This window comes from Schistocerca cancellata, chromosome 1 (genome assembly GCF_023864275.1).
Source record: "Schistocerca cancellata isolate TAMUIC-IGC-003103 chromosome 1, iqSchCanc2.1, whole genome shotgun sequence".
NCBI classification, from domain to species: domain Eukaryota; kingdom Metazoa; phylum Arthropoda; class Insecta; order Orthoptera; family Acrididae; genus Schistocerca; species Schistocerca cancellata.
Window position 1 is genome coordinate 597,210,421 of NC_064626.1, and position 27,871 is coordinate 597,238,291.

Below are 27,871 nucleotides of genomic sequence, written 5' to 3' on the forward strand. Positions count from 1 at the left end.
ATTTGTGTCACTTCATTTTCCGACCTGTTTCTCGATACAAATTTTGTTATTTTTCTTGCCACAATTTCATGCGATCTTTTGAAGCGACTAATCCAACTTTGAGAAGCTGTAAATTCTTTAGCGCCTATCGCGTTGGCAATCTCTAACGCCCAATCACGCAAAGTTGTATTGCTCACACCAAATGACTGTTGTCTGGCATCGGTAAATAACTCAAAAAGTCGCGCATTTATCTCCGTCGCAATTTCCAGTCGACTATTACGTCGTCGAGCGACTTGCTTTTTCCATCTATACAATTCACGTTCAGAACGGACAAAGCTATACTTATTTTGAACAGTACTGACACGTAGGCGTTTCTTACCACTTTCGTTCAACCAATACGTCACTGCTTTTTCTTTGTCTGATAAGGTAATTGTAGTTGCTGATGTTACTTTCGGAGATAATTGATGATGGTATGTGGCACTATCACTCGAAGAGTCTTCATGAGTGCAACTTTCGTCGGTGTCTTCGCCGTCTGTAGAGTCACAGTCTGCAATATCGAGTGTTCCAGTTGTTTCTAGCCACATGTCTGCGCCATTTACATGCTCGTCTAGAACTTTAACAACCATGTCGCACAACACGTAGTCTTCACGCGTGTTTTCTGTTGATTTCTTCATTTGGCGTCTGTGGTATATCTCCATGGCAAGCAGCAAAACATTTATAGGATTCGCCATCACCTGTGAGGGGAGATTGAATGTTCACCGTAAAGTGGCTTGCGGAGTACAGATGAACATGTACAGAACATCTTTCATATCTATAACCAGTTTCAGGACGGTACGTTTCGAAATACGTACCAGAAATTAAAAGGACGTGCATGCCACAGAAACGAACATTCGTTTCCCCTTTCCACCAAAACCGTGCAGCGATATTCCTCTTTAGTGAACGCCGCGATAAGACGGCCGCTCTTACCGACCATGCGCACAACGCTCGCGACTCGCCATTTCCAGGGGTGGCCAGCCGTCACTGCAAGCGCCAAGCAGGAAACACAGCCATGTTCGTGATTCTTTTTTATGGACTTCCAGTTCATGTCAGCAGCTACAATTTTGCTAACGGACATTTTGCACAGTTAAATAACAGTGCTAAAAAAATCAATACATGTTTCGGCATGACAAGTCTGACCATTCCCTTGTAAGTTACATTCCTGGATATGACTGCAAATCATAGTGCTGTCTCAGTCTCAGCTGACAGACACACATTTTGCCGTACTATCTTGTCCACATAGACATTCTATGGCACACCTAACCTCCATGAGTCTGTCACAGTGGGAAACGTATGTGCCTCAAACATAAGGTCACACTGACCACCGGTTCTCACCTGTGGCACCAAACTTTAATTTGCTTACATCGCTACCGGACATTACTGCTTACTTTGTTAATGTTCACCATTATCGTTACAACGTGTGCTGCAAAATCAACATGTGATCATCCTGTGATTGAACAGTACCCAGTATACATTTGAGACTGCCACCTCGCCTTTTGGTCATGTTCCCTTCTACAATCAGATGACATCAGTTGTCTCTTCCAGTACACTAAATATCATGCCAGTCCTTATTGCACTGTGCATTACACGTGACTATAACCTCACTCAAGCCAACAAGACCCCAGGCTACAATGCTGCCCCTTTCAACCCCTTTGTCCGAGATCTCATGCCTATGGTCTCGGTTTCTTCACAACAACACCCATCTAGCACACCATGTTTTTGTCATCAAGACCATTCGTACACCCTACAAACATTCAGCAAGAACAGAACGACTCTGTGCCAATGTAGTAAAGACGAACGACATACACAGCCACCGTTGAGCAGTTTTGACATCACAAAGGACCGCTTGCATCACATGCACTTAGATTTAATAAGGTCTCTTTCTCTTTCATTGAGCAACAAGTACATTCTCTCAGTGATCAATCACTCTATCAGTTGTGTCGAAGCATCTCCTCTGCCATGCATTACTGCGGACTCAGTTGCTCAACTTTCATATCTATGTTGACTGCACACTTTGGCGTCTCTCTTCCCTTATGATGGAACAAAACTGTCACTTCGAATCCTTACTGTTTTTCAAGTTGTACACATTATACGACATGGGCTATTCCATACCACAGGCCATAAAGCAACAGGCTAGTTGAACTTAGAGAAGCCCTAATGTGCCACAGAGGTCTGTGGTCAAAGGCTTTGCCTGGGTCCTATGTGAATTTGAGCAACCCTTAAATACGACTTAATGGCTTCTCTTTACAGCGAGCCGCTCGTTTTATCGTTTTAAGAGCTGAATTCATTGAAAAAAAAAAACCTCTGCCACCATGAGAGGCCCTTCCTGGGCTGGTAAAGTGCATTCACACTCACATTTCGAATATCTGCTTTCTGGCTCCATGTGCATATATGCTCCCACGAGTGTTCAATCACAGTGACTTAGCGCATTGTGAATTCATCATGCTATGCAATGACACTTTCCGGTCTACCCTTCTACCTACCTATTTAGGCCCCTGTAAGGTTCTCAGTCATACGACAAACACGTTAAACATTATTCTAAACAGAAAGAGTCGCACAGTCTCACACAATAGAGGTAAACATGCATGGACATTGGATGATAAAAACCTTGAGACACAGAAACTGCTCTGGAGGGGCCAGCCAATGACAATGTGAACTCATGTGTGGTTCCATATTACCCCAGTGAGGGCAGGCCAATGACAAAATAAACTCATGTACCTTTCCATAATCTCCTAGTGATAACCCTTGTGTTGCACAAGTCGAGATGTCGCCTACATGATATTTCCCTCCTAGCCAAGGGTGTGCAACCAAGTGATTGCCTTTTGATAATTTTCCTCTGTAGTGCTATGACTTACAAGGTTGAGGTATCAGATTTCTTTCAGGACTGGCCCTTGCACAGCTGGTAAGGCAAACTTGCCTCACCACATCATCGACTCCACCCCACCGCTACTTTCTCCTATGCAATCTCACCCTAGCCCCTGTGGTACATCATACGCCGCAAGCTGGGCAGTACCAGGGGATGGGAGGAAATAGGTGGCTCTTTGGTGGCAATCAATTGTGGACTGACTATCGACCTCAACAACTCAAGTGATATCTAAAAGGCTGAAGGTCTTTGGACAATTCTTTCTTGACTGGATTTGTACATGCACACTGTTTGCACTGTTCTATGATCTATCCTCAATAAGACTTCTTTATCCGAAGTTGCGGTGTTTCTGTTATACATCAGTCATGAGTAAGAACAGAATAAGCACACATCATGATTTCCTTGCATTTAAAGTTCCCCAAACGTGAATGATTTTCGTAAAGCATAATAAATTCCACTAAAGCCCGTTGTACGGTCGTGCGGTAGCGTTCTCGCTTCCTACGCCCGGGTTCCAGGGTTCGATTCCCGGCGGGGTCAGGGATTTTCTCTGCCTCGAGATGACTGGGTGTTGTGTGATGTCCTTAGGTTAGTTAGGTTTAAGTAGTTCTAAGTTCTAGGGGACTGATGACCATAGATGTTAAGTCCCATAGTGCTCAGAGCCATTTCAGCCCGTTGTACACTAGACGTACGACTCACAATAAAGTCGTTGTCTACTGCAGCGCACCATGCGGTAGAACATCCAACCACAAAAAAGCGTTTATATGGCACATCTCTTGTCACCTCATCTGCTCTACGTGTTTGCTGCATTTGTTAACAAGTTCCAGCACGTGAATCGCCGGCTTTAGTTTATGTTCGAGAATTTCAGGTATTTTACGTTTTTTTCTAAAGGCACTACATTTATTTGTACTTTAGATGGTCACTATAATGCTGCATTTACTGTTTTCACAGAGTTTACATGAAACTACAAGTCGCTCACATGTGTAAACGCCCTCATTATAAAAGCCATTTAAATACTTTCAGAAGACAAATCTCAGATGGATGGAAGAAGATGTCGCCTTGGCTCATATTATCGTATCTGTGATTTTCATCATAAATAAAATCGGAAGAAAGACATGGCAAAAATAGAAGCTGCTTGGTTCAGCCCTGGCTTCAACAAAGGGACCAGAAAAATGACCATTATTCCTCATTGATGGTGGAGTTGAGGCTGGAGGATCCACTACAGTTTAGAATTCTGTGAGGAAGAGTGCAACTTATTTCGACAAGCTGTCATCCTTCATTGAGCCCAACATTCGCCGGAGAGACATTGTAGTGAGGGGAGAAATTTCGCCAAGCAGAAGGCAAGACATTATTTTTCTGTGTATATTTTTTCACACGATTGTTTGTTCAACTATATTAGTTCAAAATTGTCATATTTTATTCCTTTCCATGTTAACAGTTACAGTGCGATTTCTGGCGACTGGCGAATCTTACAAGAGCTTGTCGTTTGAGCATTGTACTTCAGTTTTGAATCTGTCATATACGTATGCTGTGAAATCCGTAACTCTTTGAGGGATAAGTATTTGAAGATACTTGTTTCCTGTATCTTTCACTTCACTTCTACGTTCTCACACGCTTCAACAACTGAAGAGGAATGGCTTAGAATAGCACCAGCTTTTGATAAATTGTGTAATAAAGATAAAGCTTCAAATAATTTTCACCGAAAAATTGCAGATATTTCACGCGTTAATTTTTGTAAGACAGACAACTTCCTGTACTACATTTCGCTGAGCAGGAGCAAGGAACACAATTCACACACAACTTCGCACTATGCTCCCCACTTGGTCATCTGCGCCTGCGCGAAACACCTACATACGCGTGAGATTTACATCCATTCTATTCCACCCTCTAGCGATCGTAATCGTGCATCTTGTGCAAGAGGCCTTGTCTACATGTTAGGCACCAGTTGAAATGGTGCATCATGGGTAATCTTGCAAGCTCATGCGCCGCGTGTAGAATGGGCTTAACAGGTCACAGTTTACGTTTCTTAGCTCAGACATCGTTGCGAAACGAAAGCATACAAAAACACAAGACTCTCATGCTATGCAGATTGGCTCAGAAGTGAAAATGGCTGTAAAAGCCTCCTTATTGTTGATACAGATGATCAACCATGCACACGCTTGAACGGTGGCACAAACACGCGTAATCGAAATCCGATCAACTAACAAGTCGCTTGTACGAGCCTGATGCTAGGGAAAATTTTTCCTACAGACACTCAATCATGCTAGTGCAAGCATGCTTGTCCAAGCGTACTGGCCTAGCATGCCTGGCGTGTGTAGCCCTCTTAATTCGTGACCAAGGAGGTTAAGATAAAACCTCCTGGGTCGTGACAACATGGAGGTAGAATAAGGGGAGATGGCGCTACAGACTTACGCTGTACGTTGTTTTGAAGCCAGTGGGCGGGGCCTGCCGCCATCTTGGATCCCCCAAAACATTAGCAGACGAGTGTTTACAATTGCTTCTTGTTCGTTATTTCTGTCGTGTACACGCGATATTGGTTTTATATAGTAAATGTTACACTGGTTTAGTGAACAACGAAGCATAAGGAACGCAACTTCAAACGTTTTTCTGGTCTTAAATGCGTATTCGATACAGTAATACGACACGAAAATATGACGCTTCGGGCCTCAGTACAGTAATTCCTTTTTGCTTATACGCTTCGAATAACCGAGAAGAGAAGTAAGTGTTATGAAAAGCGTGCTTTCGTAATCCATTTCTACTCACTTTCATTGTGTTTGTGTCGATAATTGATAAAGCCAGAACTCCAAAAGCAATGATTGATAGTTTACAGGCACCGATTTGTATTCGTTGTATTTTCAAGTCAAATGCAAATTTTAAATGTTCCAGTTTGCAAAAAATTTACCTAGTTTCCTTTGGTGTCCCTTAGATGTATGCAGGCATGGAATAAACAAGCTGTCATGTCAACAAAGTGAAAGATTCGTTAAATTACGAAGGAAAAGAAGTGAATTAAGATTGTCAGGCCCATTGTAGTTTACACATCTGCTTCGTTTTTAAATTGTACCTACCAAATGACATTCAGTGTGGCAAATAACAGCAATTTACAGGGCAACACGACAACACAGTGATTAGTGTAATTATCTAAGACTGGTCTTAGATAGGGAACTTTGCTTTAACAAATATGTAACCCTTTATAATTTAACCACTGTAACAGGTGTTCCACACATTTTACTCAAGATTTAATTAACTAAATGTAGTATATTAAATTATTGCATTTTAAAACCTTAGCCCTCATTTACAGGATATTTCTAGCCAGGACTTTTCAGTTACTTGGGAATAACCAAACGATGAAAACCAAGTGTATTGCTCACCTTCAGAGAGCTCTTCGCGTTGGATTGATAGGAAATCTAAAGTCAAATCACAGAAATAAGACCATACTGTAAAACTTTACAGTGCATCAGAATTTCAAGTATACATAAGAAAATATCGCTTAAATAAGCCCACTTACGAATGAAATGTGATTTGTTTAAACTTTAGACTACAATCACAACGATTAGAACACCAGTAAGCGACGCAAGCCGGCATTTTTTATCAAAACACTTCACGACTACACGGAATCAAACCACCAGAAGCGAATGTTTTGGGGTAGCTAACATGGCGGATCTTCACTTGGGTCGGCTTCAAGTTTGTGGCGTCATGACAACTCCTCTTATTTTTACCTCCATGCGTGACAAGCACGTGAAAACAAAGAGTATCTAACAAAACCTTATATTGAAAAAAAGGCTCTTTGGGAGTTCGTCATATATGTGAATACGAAGGGTTGCTTCAGATAACTATTTAGTATCATACTTCAAAGAACAAATACAAGAGAATCAACGTGAGTTACTACGCTGACAGCGGAAATGATAATTCTTTTATGCTTGACAGAGACCACTATTCACTTGTGTTGCATTGTCTGCTTGACATCACCACAAATATACGCGAAAACAGTGGTTCATCTCTATCCCTTGCGTCAGCTAATTGCACAGCCACTGATGTATATGTTTACATCTGCATGATTACTCTGTAATTCACGATTAAGTGCCCCTATTGTTCCACTCTAGAACAGAATGCGTGAAAAACGAACACTTAAATCCATTTGTGCAAGTTCTGATTTCTCTTATTTTATTATGATTATTATTTCTCATTATGCAGGTTGACACCAACAAAATATTTTCACACTCTGAGGAGAAAGTTGGTGACTGAAATTTCACGATGTCTTTACACAGTGAGAAACGCCTTGGTTTTAATGATTGCCACTCCATTTTGTGCATCATACCTGTGGCACTCTCTGTTTCACAATAATACAAAACGAGCTGCCTTTCTTTGAACTTTTTCGATGTCCTACATCAATCTGATCTGATGTGAATTCCACAGCGCACAGCAGTGCTCTAGAAGAGGGTGGACATGTGTGGTGTTGACAGTGTCTTTTGTCAATCTGTTACATTTTCTAAGTGTTCTGCCAATAAATTGCGGTCTTTAGTTTGCTTTCCCCAGAACATTATCCACACTGGTGTCCAAAATTAAAGCAACAAACGGAAATTTTGAAAGGCTGCGTTTATTTTGCCACAAAACAGTCAAACAGCTGACAGTATAGTAGAAACAATGTAAAGAATACAGAATCTTAACAACTGCAACATGCATAACAATAGACAAAAATGTTCTTCTTTTTTTCCAATGTAACGGATTTGCACTCACATTCCAACACCTGGTTAATGTAAACAGTAAGGGGTGACCACCTCCAATAGCAGTACAGGCCTGGCAACTTCGGGGCATGCTGTGAATGATGTTATCAGTCTCACTTTGAGGCAACACCACCCATTCTTCCTGCAGAGCTGCTCGCAAGTCTTGGAGAGTGGTTGGTCGATGCTGACGTGGTTCAAACCGTCTCCCTAGTGCATCCCAGACATACTCTGTGGGTTTCAAATAGAGAGAGTGAGCAGGCCACACAGTGTGTGCAATATCTTCTATTTGCAAGTGAACATCGACGACACATACTCTATGAGGTCGAGCATTACCACCTATCAGTACAAAGTTTGCGCCCACAGCATCTCGCAACAACCAATCATGAGATTTCAAGATCTTGTCATGATATGTAACATCAGTTAAACCTTACCGATTCACCTGTACAATTTCACGAAGAGCAGTTCGAGTGGTCAACGTAGTCCTTGCCCACACCATTAGGGATCCTCACTGACATCGCTTTTTCCACAATGTTTTGCTCCAGAAATCGCGTTCCACGTTCCCTCCAGATGTGAATCTGTTGAGAATCACACTTCAGACCAAATCAGGACTCATCTATGAAAAGAACATTGGCTGAGGCCTTCTGTGCACCGTTTTCCCCATAAACAAGTCCAGTAGGTGCTGCGAAATCAGATGTCATTTGCGATGCAGTGCTACAGCAGTATCATCATACCCTTACAGCCAAAGAACGGTCATCTCTCTCTGATGACACACATGGTCAGCTCTGCTATGGTCTTCTGGATACAGTTTCGGTCTCTGAAAACTATCGCCACATACGAGAAACAACAGAACGAGTCACATTAAGCTGCCAGGCCATATCAGATAGCAACTGACCTGCTTCCATTCTTCCATGGTCTTCCACGACAGGGAGTCTGGTAGATGTTTTCTCTGTGCCTTGCTGCACCGTCTATGGCTGTTCACACAGCAATTGTGGATGTCGGGTTATCCAGCAAACACTACACCTTTAGGAAGGTGCCCTGATGCCATCGTTGGCATGGTTGTTAGTTTACTGGAATACCATCTTCTGCGTAAAACACTATCATGCGAACATGTGTTGACAGTTTGTATGATTATGTCGTGAATTAGACACAGGATGGGGAAACAGAAGCTTGTTGCTTTAATTTTCTACACCAGTGGATGTGATCACTAAAATTTAAGTTGTTGATAATTGTAATCCTTAAGTATTTAATTGAGTTTGCAGCCATTAGATTTTTTTGATTTATCGGGTGATATAAATTTAGCGGATTCTTTTCAGTGATCATGTGGATCACTTCATACTTTTTGTGATTGGAGTCAATCGCCACTTTTTGCATCATACAGATATCTTGTCTAAATCATTTTGCAATTCGTTTTGATCATGAGATGATACTATATGATCGAAAATGACAGCGTCATCTGCAAACAATTTGAGAGGACTGCTCAGATTGCTTTCTGAATCGTCTATGTTGATGTAGGAGCAAGAGAGGGCCTATAACACTTTCTTGGGGAACTCCAGATATTACTTCTGTTTTACTCGATAACGTTCCATCAGTCACTACGAACTTTGTCGTTTCTGACAGGAAATCATGAACCCAGACAGACAACTCAGATGATACTCTATAGGCACACACTTTATTAGAAATCACTTGTGAGTAACTGTGTCAAAAGCCTTCTGGCAATCTAATAATGTGGAATCAACTTATCTGTCGATAGCACCCATTGCTTCGTGAGGGTACTTGTGTTTCACAAGAACGAAGTTTTCTGAATCCATGTTGGCTATTTGTCAATAAATCATTTTCTTCAAGGTGATTCATAATATTCGAGCACAGCATACATTCCCAAATCATACTGCAAGTCGACGTTGGTGGTATGGGTCTATAATTCAGTGGATTCCACCCATTTCCTTTCTTCGGTATTGGTGTGATTTGTGCAACTTTCCAGTCTCTGGGCACGGATATTTCTATGAGCGAGCGTTTGTATATGGTTGATGAGTATGGAGCTACAGTATTAGCATATTCTGGAATGAACCTGACTAATATACAATATCGACTTTATGACAGTACTGGGCACTACACACTGAAGATTGAATGGTTTGGCTCGAACCCCCACGTGCCGTGGCATGAAAATATGTATACTTATTACACTCAGCTTAATTGAGTGGCCCAGAGATGTGGCTGGTCTCAATGTTGGGCTACGTTTTCGTCATAGGGTGCCAACTCACACCTGCGCTAGCCACTCGCCACTTGCTACTCCATAAACGTAGTGCATAGTGTCGCAAGTAGCACCAAACCCAACCTGCACCCTCAGAAACGAAATAATACACAAAATAACTCTACATATGAAAGCAGAAAAATCGAAATGAAGAAGTCCCTGCATTATCTTATGCAGCAGCACTTCCTACCATAACTTAACTAAACTTACGCTAAATACAATCATTCATCAGCATTTCCATGATGCTGATATGACTGGCCAAAGGTTGAGAGTAACAAAACATAAACGAATCGAAGAGGACCAACAATTTTTGTTAAAGTCCTCTAAATATTGTATATTTTTCTATAACCTTCTTCTTCAATATTTAAGCTACTTATTTTACAACTAATGCAGAAATTTATAGTAGTAGGGAAGGCTCTATACACTGCCTTTGTAGATTTAGCAAAAGCTTAGGATACAGTCCCTAGATCTATGCTGTGGGAAGCTATGAAAGATATAGGTATGGATGATCACCTTTTACAAATTATTATTGAAATGTACAGGGATAATGTGGTACAGATTAAACGAGGTTGAAAGTTATCAGAACCTATTAATGTCACTAAAGGTTTGCGACATGGTTTTAGCATGTCACCGATCTTGTTCAATTTACATGCAAAGGTGGCTCTCCAAAATTGGAAAACAGCTGCAGAGGAACGGGAATCACTGTTTCAACGATGTACAGATATTTTCATTAAGTTTTGCTGATGATCAAGCTATTATAGCACAAGATGATTATGACCTTGAGTTCATGATTCGATGATTATGTCAGGAATACAACAGATGGGGATTACAAATGAGTCTATCAAAAACAGAATATCTGGTGGTGATTAGTGATGCTAAATTTGAAGTACACATCATTGACAAAGCAGTTATGAGAAAGGTACAGGAATTTAAATATCCCGAGGCATAAGCAATAAGGAAATGAGTAGGTAAGATAACGGTTGAATCAGTGCTATGCTATGGATCAGAACTACAGATCTTAAATGTGGATCTCAAAAGAAGACTAATAGCTGTGGAAATGGATTATTTGGGTGGAAGTGCCAGAATATCAAGAATCGAAAGGAAAACTAGTGACGTAGTAAGAGGTAGAATGAAGGCATATGATACAGTGATAGGTAGAATTGAAAGAAAATCACGAAAATAGTATGGGTATATGATGAGAATGCCAGATCATTGGTGGCCAAAGAAGGTTTATGGATGGAAACTACCTGGCAGATGTAAGCACAGAAAATCGCAACATTCTTGCTTAGATCACATAAATGGAGTAATGGAACATCACAGCATCAACAAGGAAGATGCGCTGGATGAAGGGGCTTGTCGGAGGATAACAAGATGTTGTTATTAATTAATCTTTGTATTGATTAATCCTGTAATAACAATAATAATAATAATAATAATCTGTTTTTTTTATTTCGATGTAATATATTTCTTACGCAGAACATACAGTAAGCACTACATCTTTTATTGTCTTCTGTGGTCTGTCCCTAATATGCAGCAGTGCTGCAGCTCAGACCTCAGGCACTGTTTCTCAAGTTCTCCTGCCAGTCAGCTAACCTGATTCTACCAGGAACAAACAAAATTCACCTGATCAATTTCCAGTCAGCATAGGTGTCTGGGTACCAAGAACCGGTCCGATGTAAACCCACCCTCTCTGGTATCCAGACTTAATACAGCTAAAGCCAAATTTCAGGGAGAAACTTGACACAAACATACAGATGGTAGTGTTACCAAGAAATACATGCTGGCTACAAACTTTTCTTTGATCACAAAAATTTGTTCCTTTCCAGAACAGGAACGGCCTAAATCATTGCAACTGTACAGCATTGAGGCAAGATTTCTCTAACCAAAGTGAAACTAAGAAAATATGTGACCAGAGTAGTACTCAAAAATTTATTATTTGATGGGTTCCATTGTAGGTTCCAACAACAACCCTGTCTCTAGTTTTAACCCAAACAATAATCTAACTGCTGCTCAATGGCCAATGAAAATTACAGCACTGCAAACTGAATAAAATCAAATACATAAAATACCCCAAGGCACAATATAATCCACAAATCAGTCTATATTCCCCTGAGACTAAGTAACCCTAAACATATAAACAAAAATAAAAAAAACAAATTATATATCCCCCCAAATCCAAACATTTCTTCAATGAATACAAGAACATACTACAAGTATACCATTCAGTTCTGTATTCTCATCAGTCAATCCCATACTGAACTATCTCCATCAGACAGACAAAACCAAAATAAAAAAATGGTGTGTGACCAAATCACAATCACCACTCATGAAAAATTGAATCAATATTTGTATTATTAAAAACAAAAAGAAAAATTCCACTCAATGTCCCTCTCCCACATTTACATCCTAGCATATACATATAAGTGCTGTACAATGACTACAACTGTTGTAGCCTATATCCTAGTCATTGTGAGAGAATTAGCTGTCAACCAGCTGCTCCACAACTTCAAGTACCACTATACTTGTACCAAGATAAACGTGAAAAACACTGGGCCATCTAGAAAATACTTAAAGCTAAACACATATGTCAATAGTATACAACAAGGAGTCCGTTGCAAAAAAACTTATTTAACATACACATGATAAATTATCCTCAATATATAAGCACTGTGCTACATGCAAACTAGCCACCAATTCTTCATCATTGAGTGCCTCTTTGAATTTAATCCTTTTTCTTCCCTCAACAGTATTCAGTTCCACCATCTGGCCCTTACAATCTGCACATGCCTCATATTTACTCAGCAAATCACTCCCCAACACCAGATTCATATCTAAATTTGGGACCACCAAAAATGAGTGACTAAATACTTCACTTCCAATGTTGACATCTAGAACTACCTCCTTTCTCACTGGTTTATTGAAAGTCCCTGTAGCATTTTTATTTCTCATCCCTGTGACTGGAAATTTCCCTGTTCTTAATATTATCATATAAGATCTCTGCCACCCCAGACAATAAACTTCTAGTGTCCATTAAAGCAGTTTCACACACCCCTGCCACACCAACAGTTATTATTGGCTGCACCTTTTCAATAAAGTCATGCTTCAATTCTGTTTCAGCTAACAAGTCCTCCTCTATCTCATGTATGCAATCTTTAGTCATGGTGCACACCTGCTCTTCACTAACAGGTTCAATATCCGTATCCCCTGAAAATATTAAATCAAAGGCCTCTTTAATTCCAAAGTTTCCTGCACTCAATCCCCTAGCTTTTCAGCAGCTCTGTATTTTTCTTCCTCTCAGGTCTCTGGTACCAACTGATGGCGCAACTTTGCAAAATTAAGCCAGTCATCACCATCATAATCACACTCATGTTTCCCCATCCATTCATTGTTTAGTCCCTCATGGATGGATATCTGTTGTTCATCATTATATACTATGAAATTTTGGATTTAATTAATATCCTCACCTATCTCACTAACTGCATCATTATTAACATTATTATTATCACCTATACCATCATTTCCCATAATAAATACACATTCTTCACCCAATGATTTAGAATCTTGTCCCCATTAACTATTTCCTTGTAAGCATGTTTGAACACCTCACTTACCCTATATAAATCCCTGATTTGCCTGGCATAATCATGTCTGCTAATCCCCCAATCGTCAGGTGCCCACTTTTGAAACCATTTTGCTCTGGTCACCTAATCTTCAGAATCAAAATCATTCCCTGCCTTACTCTCCCGTGATTCCGTGAAAAAGTGTCTACCCAGCTTCTTCACTCATGCCATTAGCAACAGAATTAAACTTACTTTAATTAACAGAATCCCTCACAGTTTCAACCACAACACCTGCACCTCCGTTCTGCACATTGAAAACTTCACCCACAACTACTGCTCCTCCATCGATTACAAGAACTCTATCCTGCTCACTAATACATTCCCTATCATTACTGGAGCGAGTCCCGCCACACATATTAACAACACATTTTGCAGCCTTGTGCTGCATATGAACATTATTACTCATGATAACAAATGATAGAGGATCTACTGCCTGTTCACTATTTCATACATTCACACTGCTGGAGCACATACTTTATTGTATATGTTCATCTACAATAACATTTGAATCAGGCATTGTGGCCTCCACATAATTTATGCCTCTTACCACTGGTGAAATTTCCATTGCATTTAGCACACTGCTACGTCTGCTGTCATTCACATACATACTCTCAACAACACAGCACACATTTTCTCCCAAAGGTTGCATAGCTAATACATGATCATTACTTAACATAATTACAGAGCCAGTACTATTTGAATCATTATCCCCACATATTGAACCCTTTTTTTTAACAAGCGCCCAATATTTATTCCTCCCTCCTGATTCCTACATTTCCTATTTTTTACTTCTAAAGGCCCTCTTATCACGCTGATTAAACCAGCCTCCCAACATCTCATCATTACCCATAATTGCCCTCACTTGTATATTTTTATCATGATCAACAAATCTCCTGTTAGTTTGTCTATAATTCTCATTCCATAGTTTCTCTGCCCTTGTTCCACTGCTTTTGCTTTCATTGAAATACCTCCCATTATTATGCCTAAAACTATTAAAAGATCGACCATTATTTCTCCCACAATTATTTTCCCATATCATGGTCCTATTTCCTGCATGGTTTATTGTCCCAAATTGGACCCTGTTTGGAACAAATCTCAGTTTAAAGAATTTGTCCCTGTGCTCCCCTTACATTATTTTCTCCTGTCCCCTGTTCTTGCATTGGCCCTTGATCACTCCTGTTTCTATTTTCCTATACACCTTTCTGGTACCTGACATCATCATTAAATCTTTCCCTATTATCCCTCCATGGTTCTTTATGAATTCTATCTCCATTTTTCCTCCAATTACCATTCTGATTTCCTTCCCTTTTTGAATTATGGTGGTTATTATCCCAACTCACATTATTTCTTCTCTTTCCATTTTTCCCCTGATTATTCCCTAAATTATTACCCTCTGAGTTTGTCTTATAGCACATTGCTTGGTCTATCCTTTCAATAAAATCCAAGATATTTTCCATAGAATCTGTTGAACAATGTATCAGTTTCCCCTGTATATTTTCAAGTAACCTTCTCCTTAGAGTAGAAATCTCAGTCAGAATTCCCAGTGGCCTATCCAAATGTACCAACTTCCTTAATTCCTCATTACAAAATTCTCTCATTGTTTGCCTACCTCCTCTGCATACTGGTCCATTCAAAAAATCGGTCTGTAATCTGCATTGCTCAGAAACATCTGTTTGTATATACTATATGATTTAAATTGTTCACTACATTGATTTGCCCATGTCCGAGCAGAACTCTCCAAGAATCTTTTTACCAGTTTAATTTTGCTGTTGTCACTCACACCATCAATAAAACAAATCTTGCATACTGCCAGAAAATGTACAGCATGGTATTTGCTTTCTCCTGGAAAGTCTTACCACTGGATACTTGTACCATTAACTTTGTCAATTTCTACATTACTGTTTACAGTAACAGCAGCCACATTTTCAATTTCCTTTTTTCGGTCGCTAGCTGTCTCTGTCAGTTGACCTAATAATGAAGTTCTGGTTTTATCACAACTAGCCACAATCTTCCGATCCACATCAATCAGAGCAAGCCTTGCCTCATCATTCCTTGTGTCACACAACTGCCTGCCTGAATCAGTTCTATCCCTTAATGCAACAGCAACTGCATCAATCTTAGCATTCAAATTTCCTTCTACCTCATCAAATTTTTCTGATAAATCTCCCAACTGATCATTTAATTCTCTGATTTTTGTCCCCAAAGAACTTTCCATATCCCCCATATCAGTTTTTAATTCAGTTCTGAATTCCTCCATTTGGCTCATTAATGATCTAAGCATAGCCACTACATTAGCTTCTGCTTCTTCTTCCTGTGCATGTTGGCTCTGAGGCTCACTCTCACTCCCTGTAAACTCAACATCACTAGCTGACTTCTGTATCACCATCTCGCTAAATTCGGACTCCATAGCTAAACTGGCTGTGAGATAGAGAACTGAGAAATTAATGAGCCTGCTGCCAACACTTATCTTTGTTGAGACTGCTGCTGTGTGACGACTGCTGCCTGATGCTGTTGGCTGCCGTGCAGTTTGGTGCAGAATGGCTTGCAGGTTGGTGGTCGAGGTGGTCCCAATTCCGGAGTGCTGCGGCGAAGTTGGCGCATCTATGTTTGGCGGCCAGCGGCGCTTCAACTCCCGCTTTGGTGGTAGATGTTGGGCTCAGGTGTACTGCTCAGTGATCGACAACGTGTTCCTCCCAATCTTCACTTTCAAATGCAATCCTGCACTGCCTACCAAGCCTGTTCAGACAATCCCAGACGAGAAACCCCATGTTACTACAGTACTGGGCACTATGCTCTGAAGTTTTAATAGTTTGGCTTGAGCTCCATGTGCTATGGCACGAAAATATATATACTTGTTACACTCATCGTAATTGAGTGGTCCAGAGATGTGGCTGGTCTCAATGGCTGGTTCAAATGGCTCTGAGCACTATGGGACTCAACTGCTGAGGTCATTAGTCCCCTAGAACTTAGAACTAGTTAAACCTAACTAACCTAATGACATCACAAACATCCATGCCCGAGGCAGGGTTCGAACTTGCGACCGTAGCGGTCTTGCGGTTCCAGACTGCAGCGCCTTTAACCGCACGGCCACTTCGGCCGGCTGGTCTCAATGTTTGGCTACGTTTTCGTCATAGAGTGCCAGCTCACACCTGTCGTAAACTCAGTTTTTAAGCTGAAATAAAATATAACAAAACAATGCAGGCAGGTATTGTGGTGAAATTTAGAATATTGAGTCACTAATGCTGATTTGTAATTTGAACAAGTGGTTTATTTTTTCCCCAATATATTCACTAAACACTCAAATTGCAGTCTGAGGGACTTTTACATAAGTGCAGTTGTCAATAACTGATGATACAACAGTTCACTATAAAATTAATTTGTTGCAATCACAACACTCGAGAGTCTGTTCACAGTTCACAAAATACAGTGTTGTTTGCTGTCCTAACCCACTATATTGCTCTCCACTTGATGGCTTTTGAATGTCGCTACCTACATACTTGTCCCAAAACGTGGCTACAAACTACTACCCTCAGATGGGCAGCACATCCGTCTCTTAGCATTGCTCAAACCCAACTCCCTTGACATCAAAAATGGCCACCCTATGCACCCTCAAAACGACTGCTTAACTCAAAACAATGTTTGACAAAAAGAATTATGAATATTCTAAAACTTTACATAAAAACTCATCTGATACATTGAAAAATATGGAAAATTTTCTGGGCAATAACAATTTAAAGTCCTTTTTTTTTGTATCTGCCACCGTTTTTTCATAAATAATGTTCTCGTATTGTGATGTTGCTTTTCCCAGATTTTTGATACTTAACATAAATAAACAAATAAAAATACATAGTTCATTACTCATCTACCTCTTTAAACTTTAGAATGCTGTCGCTAATTTTGTCTCTTTAAATTTATTTATTACCAAAAACACAGTTTTTCTGAATCCTATATTCCGACCTCTCATTCAAAACTGGTACATGTTTTGCTAAATTGACTATTATTGTTCGATGCAGCTCTACTAGCCGCATCTGTAGACACTTTGTTCATATTAGTCGGACAAAGCATTGCCGAGATATTAGCTTTTGAACTTTCATAAATTTACTATTTGTAAGACAACAATAACTTTTAAACTATTGTACGAGGGCAGTTCAATAAAGTAATGCAACACATTTTTCTTCTGAAACAGGGGTTGTTTAATTCAGCATTGAAATACACCAGGTTATTCCCCAATCTTTTAGCTACACAACACTATTTTTCAACTTAATCTCCAATTAATGCTACGGCCTTACGCCACCTTGAAATGAGGGCCTGTATGCCTGCACGGTACCATTCCACTGGTCGATGTCGGAGCCAACGTCGTACTGCATCAATAACTTCATCATCCGCGTAGTGCCTCCCATCGATTGCGTCCTTCATTGGGCCAAACATATGGAAATCTGACGGTGCGAGATCGGGGCTGTAGGGTGCATGAGGAAGAACAGTCCACTGAAGTTTTGTGAGCTTCTCTCGGGTGCGAAGACTGGTGTGAGGTCTTGCGTTGTCATGAAGAAGGAGAAGTTTGTTCAGATTTTTTGTGAACAATTGTGACAGCACTACCAACAGAGATGTCTAGTTGATCACTCAGTTGTTTGATGGTGATCCGTCGATCATCTCGAACGAGTGTGTTCGCACGCTCCGCCATTGCAGAAGTCACAGCTGTGCACGGCCGGCCCGCACGCGCGAGATCAGACAGTCTTGCTTGACCTTGCGGCGATGATGACACATGCTTTGCCCAACGACTCACCATGCTATTGTCCACTGCCAGATCACCGTAGACATTCTGCAAGTGCCTATGAATATCTGAGATGCCCTGGTTTTCCGCCAAAAGAAACTCGATCACTGCCCGTTGTTTGCAACGCACATCCATTACAGACGCCATTTTAACAGCTCCGTACAGCGCTGCCACCTGTCGGAAATCAATGAAACTATACGAGACGAAGCGGGAATGTTTGAAAATATTCCACAAGAAATTTCCGGTTTTTTCAACCAAATTTGGCCGAGAAAAAAAATGTGTTGCATTACTTATTGAACTGCCCTCGTATTATTTTGTGGCGCGTCCAGATAATTTAGCTTTACATATTTTTCTGTCCGTGAGTGCCAACTCGCACCTCCATGTCACTCTTAGTTTTATTTTTACCTATTTTTCTCTAGCATATAAATTTCTCCAAGCTCGCAAACACGGCGATATGCCTCTCTGCCTAGCGTCCGCTCGGGTTGTTCCAAGGCTGCGTAACGCTAGTCGCTCGCCATGGCTCCGTAGCAACCGCCAGCAACGTGCTCTGCGGCGGGAAACTGCTGTTTTAAGCTGCTTCGCAACACCAAGGATATCTACTTCTAAGTTACTCATGTTTGCAGTTGTTCTTGAGTCGAATTCTGGTTACTTCGTCATCACAATATGAATGGTTTTGGTTCTGTTAAATGGTGTTCAGCAAAGGGTGAATCTTTCTTCATTGATCTTCAATGTCTCCCTTGTTTAAATAATCTAAATGCCACAGCTCTGTCAGACTGGTGAAAATACAGCACTCTGTTTCACCCTGCTTGCATTTGGTTTTATACACACTACTCTGTGTGAAAGGTTGCAATATGCCTTTACTGTTGAATAAAAAGTTTGGTAAAACTGCCTCTAGCCACGAAGCATTACTGTGTACGTTGTTAAGTGTAATGGTGACAGGACTGCGACAAGCAGCCAATGCTGTCTGCCCCTATCGCTCCTCTCCTATCGACAGTCCAAATACAGTAGAATGCCTATATATCTATTACGGTGTTTTTTTCCAACATAGCAAATAATGTCAAAATAACTGTCTTTTAATCTTTCAATATAGCTGACTTTTCAGTTAACAGAAGGCCACGTTATTTAATAAAAACTGCTTCCTCGATTTGGGCTGTCGTTTGTACACCGTTAGGTGTCAGCTCTATTCCGTTACTGCAAAACTTTCAGGTATCTGGCCTCGTTTATAAAAGAACACTCAATGGAAAAAAAATCCAAGCCGTTATGGAAGATTTGTAATTTGTCACGAAAACAAAGCAAAACAATAAATTGAAAATTAAGAAGAAACAACATCAGAAATGAGTATAGGCAATACTTACGATGTTAGGAGACGACAAGACAGCTACCAAAGTCAGAAATTAGTTTTCCTCTGGAAACTATGACGTGACGCTCCGTGACATTGACGCCCTGTGTGAATTTCGTCCCTGCAATGCACTGTGGAATGTTTTGGAGTGACGTAAAGTGACGTCCAGTTCCGTGAGGTCGTTAATATACAACATGAATGGCAAGTCCCCACACACTTCCCTGGGGCACATCCGAACTTACTTCTCTGGAGCAACACTGTCGTCCTCTCTTTATCAGGCTCAGATTATTGACTGTTGTAAACCTGCACATGTGCGTCTGTGTGCTAGAGGCCCATTTGGAAAAAAGCAATGGCTTAAAAGGGGTTTCGAGGAGAGAAATTCATGGCAACAGCACTAGCAAGAAGGCAGATTATGACATTATAGGTACAATAACAAATACTTGTAACTCAGACAAGGTGAATACCGGTAATTTAAAAATCTTTAGTAAACTATCACAAACTGCTCAGACCACGCCATTAAAACTTCTTAAAGAAAGATGGTGTTATTGGGTGTCACACAACCCGGTTTAGTGTATGCAGATCAGTTTGTAAATGCGACTACACTCACTTTTTATCCTTAGGAAGAGGTTTATTGAAATAACAATATAATTTATAATGGTTATTAGCATGTAAGATAACAGATAAGCAATGTTGTGAATCATTAATTATTAATTGTACTCAATCACTGTATGTGTTAGCTTTTATGTTAACTGTGATCACCAAGTTGGTACTGTAATTTGAAATGAACACTATATTCACTGTGTAAATACTTATGGTATTTACAAATTACTTGTGTATCAACTCTATTTAATGTAAATAGTGTCAGAAATTTTTATTATGATTTGTGTAAAAGACGAAGCCTAATTCATCCTGTATGATCAACGGCCAATAAAGATTCTTGATTCCTCTGTTGACGACTCCATCGGAGCTAAAGCACTACGTTCTCTTTGCAATTAATCTTCAATCCAGAAACAAATTAAGCTTGGTACCACTTATGGTCGTACTTTTGAAGTGGTACAGAGTCAGAAAGATCGATATCGCATGGGGTATGAATCGAAAGTACTTTACCACTGGCGATAGCTGTGGTTGGTTACTGTTTATTTACGCGAACTTGAAGGTTATGCAATGCATGTGTACTATGTAGCAAGTAGCAACTAGTATGCCATGGTTGCACCGACAGTGAGTGGAGTGGCAGTGTCTTTAAAAAAGGCATGGAGTTTAGCAAAATTTGAAAGTTGTTGAATAGTATAGGCATGCTCAGAAAAGTTGCTGTCGCTTGCCTGTACAATGAGGCCAAGAGAAACTGGAATGGAGAGATATTCACTGTGTCAAAATTAAGTCGGTATAGTTCGATATATGGAAACGTGTTACCGAAAGCACCGGTAATTTATAGAACAAAACGCCCAGAAAATTTGATTACAACGGTAGTTGTCGCTTGCAGGCAGTAAGTTTGACATTTTTTATTGTTGTTGGAATCAGGTAAATGAAGCCGATAGGATTTAGTTACCAATGATTTTGGTAGTAAACGAAATTGTACGACAGTGGTGAAAGTTGGCCGAAAATCTTTTGCATGTGGAAATATGAAAGTACTTGTCAATAGACTATTTGTGTATAAATGAAAACAGCATTTACACGCATTAAATTTAATGTCGTGTGTGGATGTATGCGAAACAACTCATTTTGTCGGATGTGCAAGTCATTTTAACGTAATGATAGTATCTAAATGATTTATGCATTAACGGCATGAAAATATCGGTCATCATCGTACAGTATAATTTCTTAACGTCTACTGAATGTTATCTAGTGAAAGATATTTGGCTGTACGAGTTGTGTATAACAGAATCGTGTATCATGCAAATTTCATGACAATATAGGCTAGTTAATATTTTGGAATGGTGGTAACGTGTAAGAGCCAGGTGCCAAGCTGTGTCAGTGTTATTGATAATACGTGTAGGCCTCATTCTAGCAAAGGTTTCCCTTGCCTCATTAAAAATACACCATCCTGCACCTTGTAGTAATGCTCACTGCGAATAATTTGAAACCATTTACAAATTATAGAAACACGCTATTCTGAAACACAAGTTTTATTTCCTAGGTGCACCTCATTTTGCTTGTAGAAACCTGTATAAAATTGCCTAAAACTTTATCGATACTGGCAACTAAAAATGTATACAGGCCGCTATTACTTTGTGAGTTGATAGTGACAATATTATTCATTTTTTCCCTCCATCTGCTGTAGTGAAAACTTGTGAACTAAGAATGTATGTACTCAAATTATCAGGTCAAGAGGAATATTTGATAAGTCGTCAGCTTTCACTGGTGATATAATATTTATGGTTGCTGTAATGTCACATTTTGGAGCATGTTTTCACAGTTTTTTTGTTAGTTTGTGAAACCAATGAAGGGTTGTGTGAAGACTTTGAGGTATAGCTGAGACCAAGGTCTAGGTTAGGTTGGATGATTGGATGATGACGGTTCGGTTGAAAGTTAGAGAAGTCAAAAGTCAACAAATGTGTGTGTGGAGGGGGGGGGGGGGGGGAAGACTTATCTACAGCATTGCAGTTTATGTTTAAGCTGACAGTTTGGTTGTGAGATGGAAATTCAGTGAATTTGAAAGTAAAAAAAAAGGGGGGGTGGCAGCTTGGTTATGGTGACAGACTGATCTGTAACATAGCCGCCTCAATGAAATTATCATTACTGATATAACATTTTAGTTGCTTATTGCATTTGTCGCACATTTCGTAAATCACTGGTCAAAGCCAACGACGCGTGTGAGTATCACTCTATTTCAAAAATCTTGATTGCCAGCAGAAAGCACATGTCTGTAGATGCTGCATGATGCTACACTTATTATCCCATGAAACAATAATCCCTTCTCGAGTTGCGAAAAGGAGCACTTACTGATGATGGAGCAGTGATTATCATTTGATGGTGTTGTAGGCCCATAGGATGCCCTGGATAAGTTGATACTTCATGTCCATGTAGAAGAAAATTAAGAAACTGGGCAAGACTTAAGAAGATCCAACTTCAAAAAATTCTTTAATGTATTTGTAGAGCAGGCAACAACTAGACGTACTTGGTATCGATTCATAAAATCGTGTAGAATTCTGTTAATGAGATGGCGATTCTTAATCTGATATCGAAGTACTGTGTGGAGAAGAATGGCAAGTGTGCCAAATTTTCGTTTCTAAGTATCTCAGCGATGTTACTGCATAATTAAATGAAAATGTCAATAATTTTTACTGTTAATCATTTTTTTCCTCCTGTATTTTTCACATTAAATACCCACATGTTGAGTCTTGTGGTCTGTAAGATGAGGAGAACCATTACCTTATAAGTTCTCTTTTCCGGTAAAATACATTGACTGACAATCCTCCAAATCTTGGTGATCACTGGGGAGGGTGGGAGGAAAGTCTCATATTGGTTGTGAGATGCAACTGGAGCATTGGATGAAAGTCTGGCCCTCTTACTGACTCTCATTGAGGCATGACATCCTTTCCTCTCTTCTCTCCGGATGATTCTTGGACTGTATTCCACTTCAGAACGCCACCTGCCATAACTATCGTGACTGGCTGGTGGTCTGTTCTACAACACCAGGGCACAACTGATTGTGCACCATATATTTGACTATAATTAATTTTATCTCACGTCATTCTTTCATGTAAAGAACTCCCTTTGGATGCCCACCTACCTGACATCCCTGAAGTCCACCACTGTGCATCTATATGCAGCACAGCTCAAGGACCCTGATGGTGACATTTGATCGATGGTATGAAGATACTGATTTGGAAAATAAGACCACCATTTTTTTAATCTATAAACATCTGGGATTTAAAATCTTGTATTACTGTATGGAATGACTCATACAAATGTTTTTGGTACTGGCTGGAGGATGAAGAATTATCTTCACTTAACCATCATAAACAACAGAAATTGCACTAAAAGTGTGATAGTGCAATCCCCCCCCCCCATCCCCCTCTTTCTTGCTGCTGAAATCTGGGTTGTGCTGGCAGATTAATCTGTAGTGTAACCTGAGGGTCGAGTCAGAATATTGTTGTACCACTTGGCACCTTTGATCCATGGCAACAAGAGGGTGTTGGCTCTCCCCCCCCCCCTCCCCCCTCTCCCCGCTTTCAACATTACCTCTGCTATAAAATCCACCGTTCCCAGTTCACAAACAGTTCCTTTCATTCATTACTCAGTTGATATGAGAAATATTTAATTGCAGAAATATAATGAATTAACAGGACAACTTGAAATGTGGGGGTTATGAGTGGGACAAACTAAATATCTGCATCTATATCTATACTATGCAAACCACTATGGGGGGGGGGGGGGGGGAGAGAGAGAGAGAGAGAGAGAGAGAGAACTAGTATAGCAAATTTGCCTTGAATATTGCACAAATGAAGTCCACAAACCCACAATACCTACCCGTGACATCAACACAATCTCTCGAATGGCCAGCCTAGATTTCTCAACAATTCAGGTTATACTGATCCTTGGTCTGGTAGGCACCAGATATGGTTAGTTTTATACCTTCTCCAAAAATCTTAATGCTTAACATAGTTGACAGACTGAATAACTGTAGGGATTTAATCATGGTCAACTTGTTGTCACATAGGGACCTACACATGAACTTTGTCATCCACAACTGGGTCAACTTCAGTTGGCTGGCCCATAACTAATGAAATAAAACATAAAATTAAGTCTTGAACCACAAACAATACACCGCGCTAACATTTCCAAACCTAAAAACGCATAAAAATAATTCACTTATAAACTGTTACAAATTCCTCCAATATTATTCTCACAAACAGCACTCTTGTAGTCTAATGAATCACTAAAATAACTGCAAACAATTCAGAAACATAAACATTCCACACTGGTGTGTTCCACCACATACTCCAACATGCCCTATGCAGTCACAATCCATTTCACACACACTGTACCACCATGTGGTCGGCAGCACAGTTGCATCGTAGGTCAAAGGAGATGGATGGTACTGCAAGCTTTTGTTGACCTACTCGAGGTGTAGGTTAGATTAAGTTCAAAGGTGTCTATTTGGTTGTGTGTTTCTGGAGCCCCTGTATGTGAATAACAAATCATTATGGGAACTCACTGATTCACTACTGTAAGTGCAGCATAACTTGGCTCTCCTGCAGGGGATGCTGCAAAGGTTGTGGGCTGCCTCTTTGTCACAGGCCAGGTAGCACACTAAAATCAACATTGTGTTCACAGTGTCTACTAAAATGCTTCAACATGTTGTATTATTTAGTAGCTATGTTTGGCGACAAGTAGGAGCACACTACCTCCCCTAAATTTTCTGGCTCGGACCGGTTCCTACACTCTCAGAAAAGGACCAAGTTATACTGTGTGTATAGTATCTAACTCTTTACATCAATGAAGTTTCATTTAAACTGAAAATGAGCAGTTCTTCGTGCAAACTTAACTTTCAGTCCCTACACTTCTGTATTAATAATGTTTCCATCAGATCATTTTGAACTTGACACTGCCTCCCCTCCCCCACTCAAATTTTACCAATAACCAATCGTTGATGCTTGGCTTCCTTTGATAACCTATTTTACAATGTCACTAGTGTTATACTCTCTTTCTAGAGTATTTATCATTTTCTATGACATTTGAGTCTTTCAGGATATATTTTGTATGTTTGGAAGATGTGCTTAAGAGTTTTTTCTCTTTCCTTCTGGCCAATGTTTTCATTGATGTCTCTTCCAAATTGTTACACAACAAATAAATCTAGAGCACACTAGATGTCAGTTGTCGAAGCAGTATGACAGTATCATGGTCTTTAGTAAGTCGCCATCTCTCATAGAGCTTTAAGTGTCTAGCAAATAACACAATCTAAGGCATCACCCACAAGAACTAAATGACATATTGTATTCACAACATATTAGAGACATCTCCAACTGAAACATACAAATAAAAACATCAAAGATGCTGTCTATGCAACATTGATGTCACACTTCAAAGGATATACTGTTTGCTTTTGCTGTTCACTAGACAACACATTTTAAACACTCTGCATAGTTAATCAGTATGGGACTTATGGTGACAGAAGACCTAAGTCCAACCATACCTTTTTTGGTACCTTCTCTTAGAAGAGGTGTCAATGTCTTACACAGAAACCTGTGACTATCAATGGCCAGTCAGGTACAAATAAATTTAGAAGTTCATTGCCAGTGAAAATATTTTTGTATAGGAAAATGATGGTTCTCACTCAGAATCCTTAAGTGTTCATACTTGTGAAAGTAGGTAACTATTACTATTTCAACCACATTGTAGATAGCAGTAAGCCAGCCTGGGATGTGTTAACAACTTTCCATCAACAAGATTGTTGTAATATTATTTCACTGGTCCATAAACAGTCCATTTGAGCGACTGTAATTTGTGGCTAGTTTGTAGAGAAAGGTGAGAAGTGTGCTGACATTGTCTTTGGTCAAATTCAGTGAAGCAAATGAAATCTGGCTGACTTGAATATCAGTGCAAAAACACACAGCCAAGCGTAAGTTGTGTGTTGTATAATTTCGAAGGAGGCCTTACTGGCCGAAAGCTCACTTTATGAAAGTCTTTTTGTTGTTTCTATCTGTGACTCAGTGTCTCTGCTATATGGTGAGTAGCGACTATCCTTTTCCTAATATTGTTAAAAAGCATCAGTGTTGTATTTTCCTTGGAGCATTGGCATATTTTAAGCAGTGCTTCAAATAGAGTTCAGAGTTTGTTGCAGCAAGCCAGTCAGATTCATATTCTGAACACAGTTGAACAGCTTTCAAAAAAACAATGTTTTATGTTGAGTTTTGGATAAATGAAGAGTGCTTTCCAAAAGAAAGGTTCAAGTTTAAAGACAAAGAAGGAAGTCACATTAGCCCAGCTGAAATATGTTGCTCTTGACTAGCTTGTTGCTTGGTGCCTTCTGAGAGACAAGGTTCTGTGTCTTCGGTCTTATAAAATCTTGAATGCAGTCAATACTGGCATGAAATTTTTCAGCTTTGGTATACATTTTTGTTGTTGGTCATAACAAAATGCTAATTTATTCACACATTTTCCCTAGGTTCCATTGTTGAATCTGGTTGACTGTAATACTGCACTTCAGCATTTCTTTCTTGTCTTTGGTAGCAATTCATCTGACTCAGAAATTTTTTGGGAGACTACCTGATCACTCAGGTTGTTTATCCTTAGCTACATATTGTGGTCAGTGTCATTTTGTCTGCGTCTAATTTCTGAATTGAAGACGAACTTTACAAACTCTTTCAGTGATTTTCTTGCAGTTAGCTTGCATAATGTTATTAGTAATGGCTTTTCATGGGTTTGTATCACTCATGGGCATTGATGTTGTAGCTTATTAAATTCACAATTTTATGGAATCTAATGTAGACCCCACCCCTCCTCACACACACACACACACACACACACACACACACACACACACACACAGAGAGAGAGAGAGAGAGAGAGAGAGAGAGAGAGAGAGAGAGAGAGAGAGAGAGAGATAGGTATGTTTACGTTAACCAAAGTACTATTCCAGCAAAATTTGGCAAATGTACTTTAAATCTACTAAAAAATTAGACTATCTAAAGGCCTTTAGAAACATTTTTATGTAGTGAAAGCTGTATAACTGTTTGTGAAAAATAATGTAGTTTGGAATATGTACCTATGAAAGTTACTTGAGTATGACAGGTATCCCTGCCAGCACTCATTTTGTCCAAGTGGCTGTTACATATACAGCTGTTCATACTATTACAGAAAAATTAAGATTAAACTGCAATTACTTAAGTCATTATATCAAAGAAAAAGTTGAAAACTGTGTATTTCATTATTCACAATAAACAGACAGCTTGACTTCAAATCCACCCCTAGACAGTATTTTTTCCTCTGTAAAAAACTAGTAAACACTGTATTGTGATATCAAGCACAGGTGAGAAAGATTGAGTGTTCCAAGTATCCCCTGTCTTCAAGTATTTTAACTCTCCCCCAGTTAGGCTGAGTGGTCAGCATGGCTGACTCTTATGTGGGGGACCTGGATTCGATTCTTGGGACTGCCAGGGATTTTTCTTGATGAGAGGACTTCTACAAGTGCAAGGCCAACAGAGGAACTATTGTGTGCTGACCTCATGTGTCTCCATACCACACGTGGCGATCCCAATGGCAGAGGATGACACGGAGGTTAGTCAGGCTCAATTTGCATGTCTAGAGTTGAACTGCACATCCTTACCATACTTAGGTAAGAGATTTGCAGTTAT

General features: G+C 39.9%; 1 protein-coding gene across 1 annotated transcript in view; it reads left to right on the plus strand.

The window, feature by feature from the left end:
- The first annotated feature begins 20,736 nt into the window (after positions 1 to 20,736).
- Positions 20,737 to 27,871, plus strand: part of LOC126182147 (frataxin homolog, mitochondrial) — a 38,419-nt gene continuing 31,284 nt past the window's right edge. The window contains exon 1 of the mRNA XM_049924827.1: positions 20,737 to 21,057. Coding sequence (XP_049780784.1) covers positions 20,867 to 21,057 — 191 coding nt within the window. The 5' untranslated portion in view covers positions 20,737 to 20,866. The remainder of the gene's footprint in view (positions 21,058 to 27,871) is intronic.